The following is a 17,788-nucleotide window of genomic DNA, read 5'->3' as shown; positions in this document are numbered from 1 at the left end:
CTGTAATGTGAAGGGCCGTAGCTCAGTGGTACAGCATCTGCTTTGCATGCGAAAGGTCTCAGCTTTAAGTTCCAGGTAAGGCTGAAAATGTCTCCTTGTCTGAAACCTTGGAGGAGGCAATACTGAGTTAGACGGACCAACCGTCTGACGCAGTATAAGGCAACATCCTATGCTCCTATGACTAAACATAGTATTGGAATTTTCAGAAGCACACGTCAATCAAATTTTTGATATCCATTGCACTTTTCGGTAATATGAGATTTGCAAAAAGGAGCCAGTACAGCAATTAAGGATGCTGCACCGATACTAGGATATCTTGAGTTTAAATCTGCATTCAACCATGGCGCTCACTGGGTGACCATGGACCGGTCATTATCTCTTAGCCTAGTCTAAGAGTTGTTCTGTTGAAGGGGAGGTCAGAACACTGCTTTGAGCTCTTTGGAGGAAAGACAGAATATAAAATGTTACAAACAAACAAAAGTGAATGGTGTGCCGCTGTTTGAAAACCAATGACTCCCCCTGTGCCAGCTACTTTGAAGTAAAATGATGAGAGACAAGAATCTGTTCTCATATTTTTCTGCAGCTTTTTGGACACTTACTCTTTATTCTCCAGCTCTTGCTTTTAACCCCTTCCAATACTTGATTACAAGACATACATGGTTTCCCCCCTTGAATTACTTTTAACACATTAGTCCACATTTTTATTGCTTGTTGCTAAGCAACATGCATAACATTAAGATGTATGTTATCTTGGAACATTTTCTTTTTCCCATATGTACTATTCTACTTCAAACTGCTATCACAATTGAATTTACTATGCCTTCAATTTCTTGTTCCTTCCTTTGCAATATCTACACTTGCCCTCTCCACATTTTCCTCCCTAAATAATTTCTAACTACCAATAATGATTAACACACATATACATGTACATCGAGAACACAGAATCATAGAACTGTAGAGTTCGAAGGGACCCTGAGGGTCATCTAGTCCAAACCCCTGCAATGCAGGGATCTTTTGCCCAACGTGGGGCTTAAACTCATGACTCTGAAATTAACAATTATCCAAAGCTTAAAAGATACGAATAGAATCTTTTCTAGAGGTAAGAAAATTATACAAGCACAAATACTAGCATAGCAAAAGGTTTACCAAAACCTACAGCAAAATTCACTAAATTAATGACTGGATAAGTTAAGAATACATGCATAAGGATATAATTGATTTTATAAGCAGAGGCAGGCCATAAATCCTAGGGTTGCAAAATGAACAACATTCAGTTTGCATAAATGCTTAAAGGGAGAAAAAGGACAATGATGTGGAAAAATAAGAATTCTAATGTCCACTCCTAATCACACTTATGTTGAAGAGTCCCACTGATTTTGATGTAACATGCTTCCATAAAAGCGCAATTAATATTGCATCGTATCTGCATCTGTAGGACTCAAATCATTAGTTTCCCATTTTTAACTGTAAGCTTAGCTTTTGTCATCAGCTGGACAAGCCTGGGTCAAGGAACACACACAGGTTCCTTACCATTAAGTGAGTTTAATTTAGAAGCTACACACAATGACAACAAAAGGAAGTAGGAGAGAGCCACAGTGGGCTTCTTAAGAGACGGGTGTTTGGGTCACACAGAGAAGAACAGGAGCACACTTTGGGGATTTCTGAAAGCGAAAATATTTAAAGAACATACTAAACCAAATATATATTTGAAATTAGCTAAACTGTTTTATAAGATACTGACAAAATCTGAGCTATTTGAATATAAAATCTTTAGAGAATATATGAAAGTAAACAAAAGCTGAATAATGAGGCATGCAAGGGTTTTTTTTAATGGAGGGCTGAATATGGGGTGAATAAAGTAATAAGCAGGAGGAAATTAACTCCTGTTGCAGTCAAATGTGGCCTGAAATTCAAAAACAGTCTTCATATAAAAATATAAAGCAATTTACATTTAGCATGTTGAAATAAAATACTTATCTCAGGTACATTTCCCCCCAATGACCCTGTCAAATATTTTCTAGCTTGGGATCGGTTTTTAGTAATTTCTTAATGAATACCGCTATAGCAGATGGACAATCTACTTCAGGGAGGGATATAGAAGGCTGTAGGGGAAAATAAAGGAATTATTTTCTCTGCATCTTTATCCAATGTAAGCTAGTGCCCTGTTTTCATAACATGTCTACATGGTCTGTTTGGGCTAACAAAGATACATTTTGCATCTCATTCTAAAGAACCAAAATGTGAAGAACTGAACTTTTTACTATTATTATTCCAGACCCAAATAAGAGTTATGACTTAGGAGAAAAGCATGCCAGCAGATGTGTCAGCCACTAGAGACTATTCCACAAAGATGATGCTACATGTACATACAGCTGCATGCACATTTAAATATGCAGCCTGCAACACAATGGCCTAAGAAAGGACAGCAACAAAGAAAAACTACTGCAGACATCTCTAGAACTGGAATGACATTGCACTGTATACTATGTTCCCATGGCAACTAGCCATGGGAAGATGAATGTTTCATATTCACTCTGCTCTGCAGTACATGTCTAAATCAAAATTTCATAAAGAGCACAAGATCTTGACTGAAGATTATCTACACAAAACCAGGTTATTTTCATATTACTGAATAATTATAGGCCAGAAACAATGAGGTCATTTTCGAGCAGAGGAGACAAAAATATGCCAGGCATTAGTATGCCTCTAGTGTGTGATCCTATTCATCCAAGTGTAAACTAGCATAAAATGCAGAACACAATAGAATGTACTATCTGCTTCTGGTTAATGTCATCTCACATACCCTGATCCAAAGAACCATGGAAGCAGAAATAATAATCAGGTGTAGTGCAGAAGGCTGAGCCACGTAGGGATTCTTATGGGGTAAAGTATAGGATCCATGGGTTATCTCAGTGTATGAGAACGCTTTTTCAGCTAATATACTGATAGGTCTCTATACACTCATTAGAAGAAATCTGTTTGCAGAACCCTGTTTCCACAATAGGGAAACTTTATTCTCTTGTTAGAAAAGTGGATCCATGCACATTCAATGGGGAAGGAAATGGGAAAAAGACAGTCCAGGACTTGTTGTTGGCATCTGTCTGTCTCAAGAGACAATGGGGTGCACCTCTGGGGGAGTGAAGTCAAACTGCTGCCTTAGCAGCACCAAAGTGACTTCCCCGGGGTGCAAACCTGGGCAATGTGTATGGCAGTCCTAGGCTGCCCAGAAAATAGGACAGACCCCTCTCTTGGTCTTGCTGATGTGGTCCAAACAAAGGCAGAGCAATATGTTTGTCACCAGCTCAGATGCATGAGTTGCCAGAAGGAGGCATACAAGACTCCATCCAACAGCATTAGGGACTCCACTTCCGGTTTGTGTAGGCTTTACTCCTTAGCCTCTTCTTTTCTGAAGATAACCGGTATGCTGAAAGGCAGCCAAGATTTAGGACCAGAATTTTACTTCTCCTAGATCAGTGGTGGCAAACCTTTTAGAGACTGAGTGCCCAAACTGCAACCCAAAACCCACTTATTTATCACAAAGTGCCAACACGGCAATTTAACCTGAATTCTGATGTTTTAGTTTAGGAAAAAACCCTCATATGTTAGGGTTAATGTAACCCTTTCCATTGATATATAATTTTATGGTAAAATTCAGTACTTTTTTTCCTTAAAAAAATGTTTAGTGATACTCTCATTTTGACTCAAGAAAATCACCATCGGGGGAAATAGTTATAATTGGGGGAAATGAATACAGGGATTTTTTCTCTCCCGTTAAATTCACAAAATGTTTAGGGGTATGCGTCCCCCTGCGTCCCCACAGAAAAAAAGGACTGGTATTACTTCAAAAAAAGTAAGTTATGAGCCATCAAATCTTGGAAATACACTTTTTCCAGAAGGTTCACTAGAGGGCTGTACTAAGAGCCACTAAGAGCTTGGGGAAGGATTGTCCAGAGTTGTTCAGGGGTTGTTTTTTTGGGGGGGGTGTTGTATTATCAAGATTTGTTGAGCTTTTGGGGGAGGGGTTGCAGAAAACAGCTCACCAGCATCACCGGCTTACACCAATCGTCTCCACCGCAACGACAGCAAATTGAAAACAGCCCTTGTCACAGCCACCAATCACACGCACTATCGCTGCAGAGAATTTCCTGCCCATGTCTTTCAGGAGCCCCGAGGAGGCGGAGAGCGGCGTCCACCTAGATCAGGGGCGCCGCTCCTCCCTCCCAGCCCGGAACAGGAAGTGTGGTGAGCAAGTTGCACACGTGTCCCTTCCTGTGCATGCTCTCTCTCTCTTTCACCCAAACACCTGTTGTTTTCCCGCTCCCCTCCCCCCCTTCCGTGCTAGCTGGTTGGCAGGCATACAACTCCCCTTGACGCTGCTGCAGGAGGCACACATTCTATGGAGCGTTTCCCACACGCAACAGCATGGGGGGTGCAGCCGCCCACTTTGCCAAAACCCACCAACGGCCGTGCTTTGGCGGCTGCGCACGTGCCCACAGAGAGTGCTGCCTCTGGCACACATGCCATAGGTTCGCCACCACTGTCCTAGATGGACTCCTTTCCCAGGTTGATAAGGTAATAGAAGGTGTGAAACTTTCCTCCCTTTTTGGCCTGTGCTTCTTCTCATCCTTTCCATTATTATTTTTATGGGTTCACACTTATAAAACGAGCACTTCACAACAAAATATGCAAGCCTTTCTGTTAACTGGTCTCTGAATGACAACTTGTAGAGGAGATGCCCATTTTGAATTATAGCATAAACACAATACATTTTGCTGAAATACAGTGATTTATTGCCATATCATTTTTTCTGACCTGCTACATCAATTTAAACCTGAGCTAACAAAAGGAAAGTGTTGAAGTCTATGCTACCAAACAAAAACTGCCACTTGTTCCATGCTAGTAAGACATCAAGTTAGTCTATACATTAGCAACCAACAAATTGCTTTCCCTTCCCTTTCTGTCCACCACCCCAGAAAGCTGAAGTAGCCAGCAAAACACCAGGAACACTTAATATTGACAAGGTAGCCATGCACCTACCCTGGGCAAAGAGGCTCCAGGCAGGGCAAGAGTAGCACTGTCAGTACTTGTATAGCTCCAATACTATGCAGCGTAAAGATAAACTGCTTTATAGACATTATAACACTGTGACACCAGATGGCGCTGTGGAGTCCCATTTTTCACCAACAGGATTTCCCTATATGAAGTTTACAACGCGTTTAACTGAATTGTTTCTTTGATGTGTCTAGCTCCAGCCCTAGTATGCCTGCTGTTTGCTAGGCTTGGCTGACTGTTGGAATTCAGGAACAAGAGGGAGGGAAATTAATATCAGTTCAACGTAACACTTTTGCAGATTTAGCCCACATGAAGTGCCTGATGTGCATTTCAGACTTAAGATAACAGACAGCATAAAAGGAAACTGATATGTATTCACTGCTATAATAATAATGTATTTTCTACAGTCTAGACACTAGATCAAATAATGAGCTTAACAGTAACCTCAAAGTCACCTAAGACAAACGGTTACATGTGTATAACAGATTTTACCTATCTCAAGTCGGAATGATCACTGGGGAGGGAGAGCTACTTAACTCATATGTTATCTTCTATATAAGCATCCCTGAGCCAAAGTCATTTTTTATATCTTGTTTTATATATTACTCTGTACGTAAAATAATGATGCACTGTACAGTTTTATTTTTATTATTTCTAGTATGTTGACCATAAAAAATTGAATATATTACACAGATTTCAACAACATTGGTTAATATGAACATCTTGAAAAGTTACATTGAAAAACCATACTGTGCAAGATGGAAGACAATTCTGATTTCCATTAAACAATATCAAATGCATGTATTATAGTTTGTCTTTTATTACTTGCCTAGAAAAGGCTATTTAGCACCACCAAATGGTTCAACTGATCTATTAATGCATGTTTATTTTGGTGCTCCGCATTATAAAGATTTATTGTACAAGCTGGTAAAACTTTGATGGCATGTGTCCTCTTCAGAATATTCTGTTTATAACAAATTAGAAGACTTTAATCAACGGGAAGAAAAGATGTCTAAATAATAATAATAATAATAATAATTTATTATGGTCAGAGACCAGCTTGTAAAACACATAATGGGACTGCACTCCCAAAAGCAAAACAGACATTTAAAACAATATGTCTACATAAACACTGCTATTTCAAGGAACATATAAATTAATGCGTACAGTTCCATAAAAATACTATTTTCATTATATATATGCATGTGTGTGTGTAAATCGCATGAGCACATACATAAACACTCTCACTGGCTCATACAACCACCTGTGTCTTGACCCCAGCAGGCAACTATTGGATTTGTTTGTATAAGTGTGTTGTATATTCTTAAGTGCTCGGCATGTAATATACTATCTCTTAATGGCCTGTGCTCTGTACTTTAGTAGGGAATATTTTCTAACTAATGATACCCTTGAGAGTTTTTCCTGCATGTCAAAACTTTGCAACAACTGGAAATGCTTAGCAGGAATAGAAAGCAGCAACATTTAGCCGAGCACAGTTTATCTTCTCCCTTCTCAAGTCACTTGACTCATGAGATGCACATTGCTGGATTATTTTGTATGATTTTTATTTAATCTGTTCTAAAATCTGCCATATAAAACCTTACTTTTAAAAAGGGGTGCCAGTCCATGTGCTATTATGTACTCACTATAACCACAAGTTCCTCAAATGATGAACTCAGGCTTATATCACCTACATGTATTTTACTACCTTATCTGTCATATGGATGACAGTTAAAATAAAATAAATTGTATGCATTGCACTATGTCCTAATCCCTGCCCCTATCTCACATGGATGCCATTTTGAGGCACTTCTTAGGTTCTCATCTCATCTAGTTGGCTTCCAGGTTGATCCTTTTTTAATCTGAAATGCTGGGTAATTTGGGAGTGCTTTTTGCGGAGCCACCAACCAACTGCATCTGGCGCTGTTGATCGGTTACGGCAATCTGGAGAGAGCTGCACCATGAGCCTGGGTTTGGACAATCAGAGACAAACCTTGGCTTCCTTTAGGACCACAGAGGAGCAAAGGAGCTGGAAGCTCCTCTCCGAGAACCCACATGCTCACGTAGCGCTGCTAAGACACAATCTGGTTTACTGTGTTGTCCAAGCAATGCCACTGGGACATTTTCATTGAGCTATATCACTATGACCCCAATACAGTGGTACCTCGGGTTACATACACTTCAGGTTACAGACTCTGCTAACCCAGAAATATTACCTTGGGTTAAGAACTTTGCTTCAGGATGAGAACAGAAATTGTGCTCCGGCGGCCCGGCAGCAGCAGGAGGCCCCCATTAGCTAAAGTGGTGCTTCAGGTTAAGAACAGTTTCAGGTTAAGTACGGACCTCTGGAACGAATTAAGTACTTAACCTGAGGTACCACTGTATCTCTTTCCTGGGCAATCACGGCCAATTTACACCCTTTAAGCATATATACAAAGTTTGCCCCAAATGTGCGCAACTTTCTAGTTGCTTATAATTAACTGCATTGCCGTTTTAATGCCCATTCACCCAGTTAGGAGAGATCTTTTTGGAGCTCTTTGCAATACATTTTTGTTTGTCCCACCATGAGTAGTTTGATGTAAAATATATAAGATTACTTCATTTTATATAAATCTTCTGGATTATGGAATTACTTGGGCATCTTTTATCCAGAGAACAGAAGGGACAACACACATTTAACATAATCTTTAAGCGAAAAAAACTTACAATTTTTGCAAATGTAAAAGTAGCCCATATAGTATAAGGTAAAGGATAGCAGCACCATATAGTATACTACTGTATGTGCCCTAAAAATGACTAATTTCCTTTTAAACCCTCGAATCAATGCTTGCAATTTTAAATACTATACAAACTTCTAAATATATATTCATTCTCATCAAACAGTGGTTGCAATTTTTAAAAAAGGTATTAACAAGTAATAATAACAGTCACTTCCCTGGTGGTCTAGTGGTTAGGATTCAGAGCTCTCAACAAGTAATAATAACATGTGTCACAAGTACTGCATGAGATGTGTATTCCAATGCAACTCCCACTGATAGCAATGCAGTGTGAATAGAAGGCAAGGTGCTCTGGGGTGCATGATATTTGTTCGTTTAAATCACACTATATTGCTTTTCTGCCAATGAACTCAAGGTGCATATACTGAATGCCAAGACTGTGGAATGCTCTTCCAGGAGAGATTCAGCAGGCTTTGTCATTCCTAATGTTCAGGTATCTTTGGAGACTTTTCTGTATCAACAGACCTATTCAGTGGTTTCAGCATTTAAGATAAACCAGGCATTTTAATGATCAGACTGTATTGTTTTTAATGGCATTTTATCTCATTTGTAAATATTTTTGTACACTATCCTAAGATTTTGTCTGAAGGGCAGTCGAAAAAATATTTTTTTATAAAGAAATGCCACTTGTCCCTTAGATGCAGCCAGGTAGAATAGCTGCTAATGGAGAGAGTTCTCCTGCTACCATATGATCCTGGCTGACCATTAAGATGCACTGTGCTCAGAATGCCTGTACCGTCTGAAGCGGAGTAGGGCTTTCACAGTCGTGGTGCCTTGTCTTTGGAACTCCGTATCCATTCTCAGCTAAGTAGCTGCTCAGCCTTGCTGACCTTTTAATTCTCTTTGGCATTTTATGCAATCTGATTCTGCTGATTTTACTATTTGTTGCCGAGGTTGTTTTACTATTAACGGCATTTGCTTTACATGGTAATTTTTCTCCTTGGTTTTATTGTTTTCAAATATTACTAGCTGCCCTGAGCTCTGTGACAGAGGACAGGGCTATAGGAGATGTGTGCAGGACTCCCATTCTGTGTGACTGTGCTGTGTGGAGAGAAGAGGAAACATGGCTCTGCTTTCCTCTAAGTAGATCCTTTTGCTTGTAGACACAAGGCCTGCAGTGGTTTGGACTGAGCCATGTCTGCAGTTTAGAAACACAACCAAATTATTCTGTTCATCTTACCTGAAAGCTTCAACTACAGTCCTCTCTGGCAGCTTTGGGGCCACAACACTGAAAGCTTTTCTGAAATCTTCTAAAGACAAATATCCTCTACCTTGATAAAGAGGGAGAGAAAGTATACGAGGAAAGACATTTAAATATTTAGAAGAGTGGTGAATCTATAAATCAGGATTAAGACACATTTAAAGCCTGGAACCAAGGACTCCCTAAGAGTGTGAATCCCTCTTATTATTTTTTTAAAGGACGTGACGTCTCAAGTGCACATAAATTTAGATGGGATTTAGTTCCAGACCTGGTTATTGTGTTTGGGTTTAATAACTAAATAATACCAGGAAATACAAGAACCTGTATTTTCTTGACCTCTTCTTGTTCATAAATAGCTAGTGTGGTATTGCACTTTAAAGGATCAGACAAAGATTGAGGATAACCTTACTCAAACCACCTCTTGGTTATGAAGCTCTTGGATGATGTTGGGCCTGCCAGTATCTGCCATACAGTCATACCTGGATTTTCAAACAGCTTAGTTCTCAAACGTTTTGGCACTCGAATGCCACAAACCCAGAAGTGACTGTTCCGGTTTGCAAACTATTTTTGAAAGCCGAACGTCCAACAGGGCTTCCGCGGCTTCCAATTGGCTGCAGAAGCTTCCTGCAGCCAATCAGAAGCCGCACATTGGTTTCCAAACGTTTTAGAAGTCAAATGGACTTCCAGAACAGATTCTGCTCAGCTTCCAAGGTATGACTGTATTTGCTTCGCAGGCTTGTTGTGAGGATAACAGTAATGGAAAACAATAAGACTTGCGGAATGAAAGCAAAACTTACATTGCCTGTCAAAAGCAGTGAATAGCTGCCTTACTTCGCTTTGGTAAAAATGTGCAGCCTTCTTTGTACTCATAAGATTTAGAAATTCTTCAAGCGATACACCTAGAAAAATAAGAAATTTGGCATATGTCAAATGCTTATCATTATTCCTCCAAAAATTATTTGCAACACAAGCAGCATAGCACTTTTGGAGTGAATGCTCATTCAGAAGGAGGTGTCACTATTTACTCCCCAGTCAGTGTGCACAGGATTGCAGTCTTACCCTGCAATCCTATACATGTCTACTCAAAAGTAAGTACCATGTGGCAAACTCTCCAGTAAGTGGGAGGACTGCCATCTTAATATGTTAAGTAAAAGAACAATTCTTGAAATAGGGTTTTTATACTACTGCAGTTCACTTCTCTTCTACTGCACAAATAATGAGGCTTAAACATATTTACACAGTATATTCTGTTGATTTCAATGGGACTTACATGCATATATGTAGCTATAGGATTGCAGCCTAAAACAGGGTTATAGTGCTACTGCTTATAAGAATCAAATCCCCTGGTGGGAAACCAGTTGGGTATAAGCAGAAAGAGAGAAACCAGTGGGCTATAACAGGTGGCTGTTAGTATACAGTAGTTATGATTTTAAGCTGCTATACTGAACTATGTGTGACATAAATAAAAAGGATCTTATTTTTTTTAGTACCTCCTGTGATACTCCATTACAACTGATTCTGTGTTCTGCTCTGTTGATGTGTAAAACCGGGCACTGAACTAAACAACTTGGAATTGATTTGAAGTTATTCTGCCAATGATACAATTTAAAATGCAAAGTCAGAATTCTCTATTTTCTTTCGTAATTTTTTTTAAGTCAACAGAAAAATCTGATTGTGTATTTTCTTTTCAACTCCTATGCCGTGTTTTTTCCTCTAGACAGGGAGAACAGGTACAGCTGTGGTCTTGTCAAAATCAAGAACACAGTTAATGAGCATAGATAGATAATGGGGCCAGTTCAAATGTCACAATAAATCATGGGTCACTGTGAGAGAGATAAGTTGCAGCGAGCCCTGGACTCATGCACATCTCCCTCTGTGAGATTCAACATTTTTTGCTTCCATTTTTTATTAAACACAATTTAGTATTATGTCCAACCCCTCAACTGTGGTTTATATTTATATTTATATTTATATATTTATATTTATTAAATTTGCATACCACCTTTCCTATGAGGAACACAGGGCAGTTAGTTAACTATAGTTTGCTAAACAAAACTAGTTTTATAACTCATGATTTGAAGTCAACTTATTTCAAATAAACTGTATATAAAATGAATAGGTTTGTTGGGTTCAGACATTTATTTTTAAAAGTGAAGGCTTCTGAACTCATCCTTGCAGCCATGCTGGAGTTAAAAAAGGGAGCATACAAGCCCAAACCTTATTGCTCCTCACTCCCGTCATGATTTATTCAGATAATATGGAGCACTTGTGTAAGGTAAAAGGTAAAGGAACCCCTGGATGGTTAAGTCCAGTCAAAGGCGACTGGGGTTGCGGCACTCATCTCGTTTTTCAGGCCGAGGGAGCTGGTGTTTGTCCATAGCCAGCATGACTAAACCACTTCTGACGCAACGGAACACCATGACGGAAACCAGAGCACATGGAAATACCATTTACCTTCCCACTGAAGCGGTGCCTATTTATCTACTTGTACTGGTGTGCTTTCGAACTACTAGGTTGGCAGGAGCTGGGACAGAGCAGCAGGAGCTCACCCCATTGCGGGGCTTTCAAACTGCTGACCTTCTGATCGGGAAGCCCAAGAGGCTCAGTGGTTTAGACCACAGCATCATCTGCCACTCCAACATTTACAGCTCAAGAAAAAAGAATCTCAATATTTAATGTAAGAACTACAGGATTCATTCCCACATCATATCATTTACACAGGTAGGAACACCACCCTTATCTGCTACCCTATGAACTGCTTATCTGAATGTTGTTTTCCCAATTCAGTTATGGAAACATTATGGATAATATTCAATTGTGGCATTCTTCTTGTGCAATTCACTTGCACAAATGGGACTTATCCTTTCCTCTCCTCACCCCTGCAGACTTCCATGCACCCTCCAAAATCTGTTTCAGAGGGTTTGGGATGTTATCTATTTCAAGGATTTTAAGACCACACTGTCTTCAACTATCAGGTTCTGTTTATGATGTGCAAATTTTTAATAGCAGGGAATGTCTAAACATACTGTATTTGCCTGCCTGAATATCCAATTTCATTAATGCACGCTGGCTTACATTATGAAGTGACCCATGTTTAACAGACACTCATCTCCCAATATGTATTCATTGGAGCATTAGATGAAGTTAAATTCTCCAGGCCACCAGCTTGCATTTTAGTCTTATGAATGTAATATAGGGCTTAAAATGCTATGCACATAGGCCTTCTGCGCTGGTTACACACTTAGCAGATGAGAAGTGTGAAATTCTACTCTATTTCCTTTCATTCTAGGTTTCTTATGTTGTATCTTCCCTTGTTCATCTGGCTGTTTATAAATGTTTGTGCATACGAACACACACACACTGTTAGGCTACTGTGTTCATCTCTTGCCTGCGAGTTTCCCATAGGTGTTTGGTTGGCTTGAGTGGTAAACAGGGAGCTGGACTAGATTGGTCCATGGTCTGCTCCAGTTAGGGCTCTTCTTACATCGTCCGTTTAGCAGCTTAAAGGATTCACGTAATTCTGAAGTCACCTCTACACAGGGGCTTTCAAAACTGATTTGGGGATATAGGAAACGCAGGACAATTCAAAATAATGTGTGTGTAATTTCACAATACATCTAGAAGGCTCACAGAAATCAGAACACAGGATTATCCATGCCTATTGAAGAGAAACTGCACTGGCACATCATAAGATAATCCTGAGCTAGGCTGTCACTATGATCAATGCAAGGCATTCTGTCTTGCAAGCAACAAGCCCCCTTGCAAAATCTTCCAACAAACACTTAGGTCTGGAGGTGAGATCACACATGACTTCTCGTCTCAAAAATGCCGAGTCGCAGAGGAACCTTAAGCAGCATATGGTTTTCATTCATTTTTCATGAAAGATTTTGTTCGGTTTAGTAAAAGTATCTTACACCAATGTGTGTTCATTTGAACTGAAGTTTCCATTCAAGTTCAGATTCAGTTTCTCATCTTTCATCAAAGATGTTGTTAGGAATAAGATGACTGACTTCCAAGCAGAAACGGAAGGTGTGAAATGGAAGCTGGAGTGAGGAATGCCACTCAGGTACATCATGGCAGTGAAGGAAGAATGTCAGATTAAAGTAGCTAGGTTCTACCCCCAGGTCCCTTACCAATATAAACATATATTTCTGTAAGCTAAAGGACTGCTTTTGTTTTATTTTAAAAAAACCAACCTTGCTCCAAGGCAACTGGAGGGAAAATGAATTAAATCTTCTTTATAACCCCTCTCGTAAAAGGCACTTTTAAACACTATTTCTGCTGTGATAAGTACAAAGTCTAATATACATTCTTTTATCATTCTTGCCTTTTCTTTGTCTGAGTAAGCGAACCCTTTCTGGAGCATGTGAAAGTGCCTTATACCTAGTCAGGTCATTGGTCCATCTAGCTCAGGATTAAATTGATCGGCATTTATTCCCAAGAAGCATATATAACGTTTATTCCCAAACAAGACTCTGATTTAACACAGGTTAAAAATTACAGGCCAATTTCATTATTGAATAATGACTATAAAATGTTTGAAAATATTTTAGCAAATAGGATGAAAAAGGTATTAAAGGAAATGATTCATAAGGATCAAACAGGTTTCCTTCCTGGTAGGCAGATGAAAGATAACATAAGAAATATAATTAACATAATAACTTCTGTCAAACAGGAAGGATAAACAAGCGATGTTGATATCTGTGGACGCCGAGAAGGCCTTTGATAATATTTCTTGGGAATTTATGTTAAAGAATTTGGAATATATGGATATGGGTCAATCTTTCCTGAGTGGTATAAAGGCAATATATTCGGAGCAGAGAGCAAAATTAATTGTTAACAACGTTATAACAGAGAACATTGCTATAACTAAGGGTACAAGACAAGGGTGTCCTTTATCTCCGTTATTATTCATTTCGGTCCTAGAAGTCTTCCTAAGAAATAATGAAAAAATAAAAGGTGTGACAGTTGGTTGTAATGAATACAAGGTCAAAGCCTTTGCCAATGACTTGGTTATAACTATAGAAGATCCTATGCAGAGTGTTAAAGAGGTGTTAGAAGAGATAGAACATTTTGGTCAGGTGTCCGGCTTTAAGTTAAATAGGAAAAAAACTAAAATAATTGTTAAGAATATGGATCAAGAGACAATAGAAAGAATACAGCAACAAACAGAGATGAATGTGGTTAAGAAAGTTAAGTATTTAGGGATTACATTAACTCCCAGGAGTATTGACCTGTTTCAAAACAACTATGTACCAATATGGAATAAAATTAAACGTGACCTAGAGGTGTGGGGAAGAATGAAACTATCATTATGGGGAAGAATTGCAACGATAAAGATGAGCATGCTACCAAAAATGTTGTTTCTGTTTCAAACAATTCCAATAATTAAAGGTGTGACAATATTCAAAGAATGGCAAAGAATAACGTCAAGATATATCTGGCAGGGCAAGAAGCCAAGAATAAAATTTAAGATATTAACAGATGCAAAAGATAGAGGAAGCTTTGCCCTGCCAGATTTAAAGTTATATTATGAAGCTTCGTGTCTTTGCTGGGTGAAAGAATGGATAAAGTTAGAAAACACAGAATTGTTGGATTTAGAAGGTTATGATAATAGATTCGGTTGGCACGCGTATTTATGGTGTGAAAAGAATAAAGTGCATAAAGGTTTTGAAAACCACATCTTTAGAGGATTGTTGATTGAAGTCTGGAATAGGTATAAAAATTTATTAGCGTTTAAAACTCCATATTGGCTATCACCATTGGAGATAATGAGTGTGAAAAAGATCAATATGACAGGGAGATGGATTACATATGAGAATTTGATAATCAAAGAAGGTAATAAATGGAAATTGAAACCATATGAAGAAGTTAAAGAAAATGTGAATGATTGGTTGCACTATTTTCAGTTGAATGCAATGTTTAAAAAAGAGATGTCAGAAAGAGGTTTTCAGGTAAAGAAATCTAGGTTTCATCAAGAAATTCTGAATAGTGATGTTAAAATTTTATCAAAAATGTATAAATTATTACTTGAGTGGCATACAAAGGATGAAGAAGTAAAATCAGTTATGATTCAGTGGGCCTAAGATTTTGGTTATAATATACAATTTGATGAGTGGATAAAATTGTGGAAAGAAGGAATGAAATTCACTGCAAGCACTACAATAAAAGAAAATGTTATGAAAATGATATATAGATGGTATATAACACAGGTGAAACTTGGTAAGATGTATAAAGTCAGTAATAAATGTTGGAAATGTCAGGAAAAAGAAGGAACATTTTATCACATGTGGTGGGAGTGTAAGAAAGTGAAAGGTTTCTGGGAAATGATTTATAATGAGATGAAGAAAATGTTGAAATATACTTTTGTTAAGAAGCCAGAAGCATTTTTATTAGGAATATTAGGGAATGAAATTAAAAAGAAGGATGTGAAGTTATTTAGGTATGCAGTGACAGCAGCTAGAATTTTGATGGCCCAGAAATGGAAACAGGAAGAAATGCCGACGAGGGAAGAATGGAGAATGAAACTGATGGAATATGCAGAAATGGACCAATTAACCGGGGAAATTCGGAACCAACGCGATCAGAGATTCACCGAGAACTGGAATAAATTTACAGAGTATATCAAAAATGTATGTGAGGAGCAATTAACGCATGTTGGCTTTCAAGAAGCTCTGTGAAAATGATTGATAGAAATGTTGCTTAAAAGATATGATAAGATTAAGATTGTTAAAGCGCAATATAAATTTAAGAAATGTGAGTAATCGTGATAATATGGAAAATTGTCAGATAGGCTGAGGGAAGTCTAAAAGATGTATATGTTAGAAATGGATGTTAAACATGGATGGAATGTATAATGGAAATTGACTGAAACTGCCTTGGTCGCACTGGTTGATGATCTCCGGCGGGCTAGGGACAAAGGTGAGAGCTGTTTCATAGTTCTGCTGGATCTCTCAGCGGCGTTCGATACCATCAACCATAGCATCCTTCTGGACCGTCTTGAGGGGCTGGGAGCTGGGGGCACTGTTATACAGTGGTTCCGCTCCTTCCTCCTGGGCCGTGTTCAGAAAGTGGTGGTGGGGGATGAGTGTTCAGACCCCTGGGCTCTCACTTGTGAGGTGCCTCAGGGTTCTGTCCTCTCCCCCATGCTTTTCAACATCTACATGCGGCCGCTGGGAGAGATCATCAGGAGGTTTGGGCTGGGTGTTCATCAGTATGCGGATGATACCCAGCTCTACCTCTCTTTTAAATCAGAACCAGTGAAGGCGGTGAAGGTCCTGTGTGAGTGTCTGGAGGCGGTTGGAGGATGGATGGCGGCTAACAGATTGAGGTTGAATCCTGACAAGACAGAAGTACTGTTTTTGGGGGACAGGAGGCGGGCAGGTGTGGAGGATTCCCTGGTCCTGAATGGGGTAACTGTGCCCCTGAAGGACCAGGTGCGCAGCCTGGGAGTCATTTTGGACTCACAGCTGTCCATGGAGGCACAGGTCAAATCTGTGTCCAGGGCAGCTGTTTACCAGCTCCATCTGGTACGTAGGCTGAGACCCTATCTGCCTGCGGACTGTCTCGCCAGAGTGGTGCATGCTCTGGTTATCTCCCGCTTGGACTACTGCAATGCACTCTACGTGGGGCTACCTTTGAAGGTGACTCGGAAACTACAACTAATCCAGAATGCGGCAGCTAGACTGGTGACTGGGAGCGGCCGCCGAGACCATATAACACCGGTCTTGAAAGACCTGCATTGGCTCCCAGTACGTTTCCGAGCACAATTCAAAGTGTTGGTGCTCACCTTTAAAGCCCTAAACGGCCTCGGTCCAGTATACCTGAAGGAGCGTCTCCACCCCCATCATTCTGCCCGGACGCTGAGGTCCAGCGCCGAGGGCCTTCTGGCGGTTCCCTCATTGCGAGAAGCAAAGCTACAGGGAACCAGGCAGAGGGCCTTCTCGGTAGTGGCGCCCGCCCTGTGGAACACCCTTCCAGCAGATGTCAAGGCGATAAACAACTACCTGACATTCAGGAGACATCTTAAGGCAGCCCTGTTCAGGGAAGTTTTTAACGTGTGATATTTTATTGTATTTTTGGTTTTTATGGAAGCCGCCCAGAGTGGCTGGGGAGGCCCAGCCAGATGGGCGGGGTATAAATAAATTATTATTATTATTATTATTATTATTATTATTATTATTATGAATAAAAATTAATTATAAAAAAGGATTAAATTGATCAGCAGCAAACCTTCAGGGTTTCAGACAGGGGTCTTTACCAGTCCTAGCTGAAGACTGAACCTGGGACATTTTGCCCTGTCCCTTTCCTCTCTATTTCCTCTCTATTTTCCTTGATATCAGCCTAGATCCCACCTTCCCTTCCCTCTTTCTAGATAGTGAGTTTTTATATTCTGTTTTAATCAGACTTAGCTGTCTTTCTGTCACTATTGTTTCAAGAATTTATTGTTGTTTTCATCTTTATTATGTTAGCAGCTCTAAGAGGTTTTGCTTAAATAGGATAGAAATTTCTTAAATAAATAATACGTACTATGAAATGTAAGTGTGACTATGATCCAGTTTCCCATTCCCTGGAGACTTGAAACTGGAGCTCCTTACTTTCACCTCTACACCACAATAAGGGGTGGGGGATGGGGAGTGCTGTAGAGAAGATCACTTCTCCAGTTCCATTGAGCTGGGCAGCATTCAATCTGTAGTATTTAGCTCAATATTGTACACCAAAAGTGAACCTGAATGCATATTTTTCAATATATTATTTC

The 17,788-nt window shown here is 39.5% G+C and overlaps 1 protein-coding gene across 2 annotated transcripts in view; it reads right to left on the bottom strand.

The window, feature by feature from the left end:
- Window positions 1–17,788, bottom strand: part of EFCAB11 (EF-hand calcium binding domain 11) — a 63,892-nt gene that overhangs the window by 35,912 nt on the left and 10,192 nt on the right. For both annotated transcript variants that reach the window (XM_082234334.1, XM_082234333.1), the window contains exons 4-5: window positions 9,828–9,929; window positions 9,010–9,100 (exon numbers count right to left, since the gene is read on the bottom strand). In XM_082234334.1, the coding sequence (XP_082090460.1) occupies window positions 9,010–9,100; window positions 9,828–9,929 (193 nt within the window). The remainder of the gene's footprint in view (window positions 1–9,009; window positions 9,101–9,827; window positions 9,930–17,788) is intronic.

Source organism: Podarcis vaucheri (assembly GCF_965113315.1).
Source record: "Podarcis vaucheri genome assembly, chromosome: 1".
Taxonomy (NCBI): domain Eukaryota; kingdom Metazoa; phylum Chordata; class Lepidosauria; order Squamata; family Lacertidae; genus Podarcis; species Podarcis vaucheri.
This window is presented reverse-complemented; position numbering and strand designations above follow the sequence as displayed.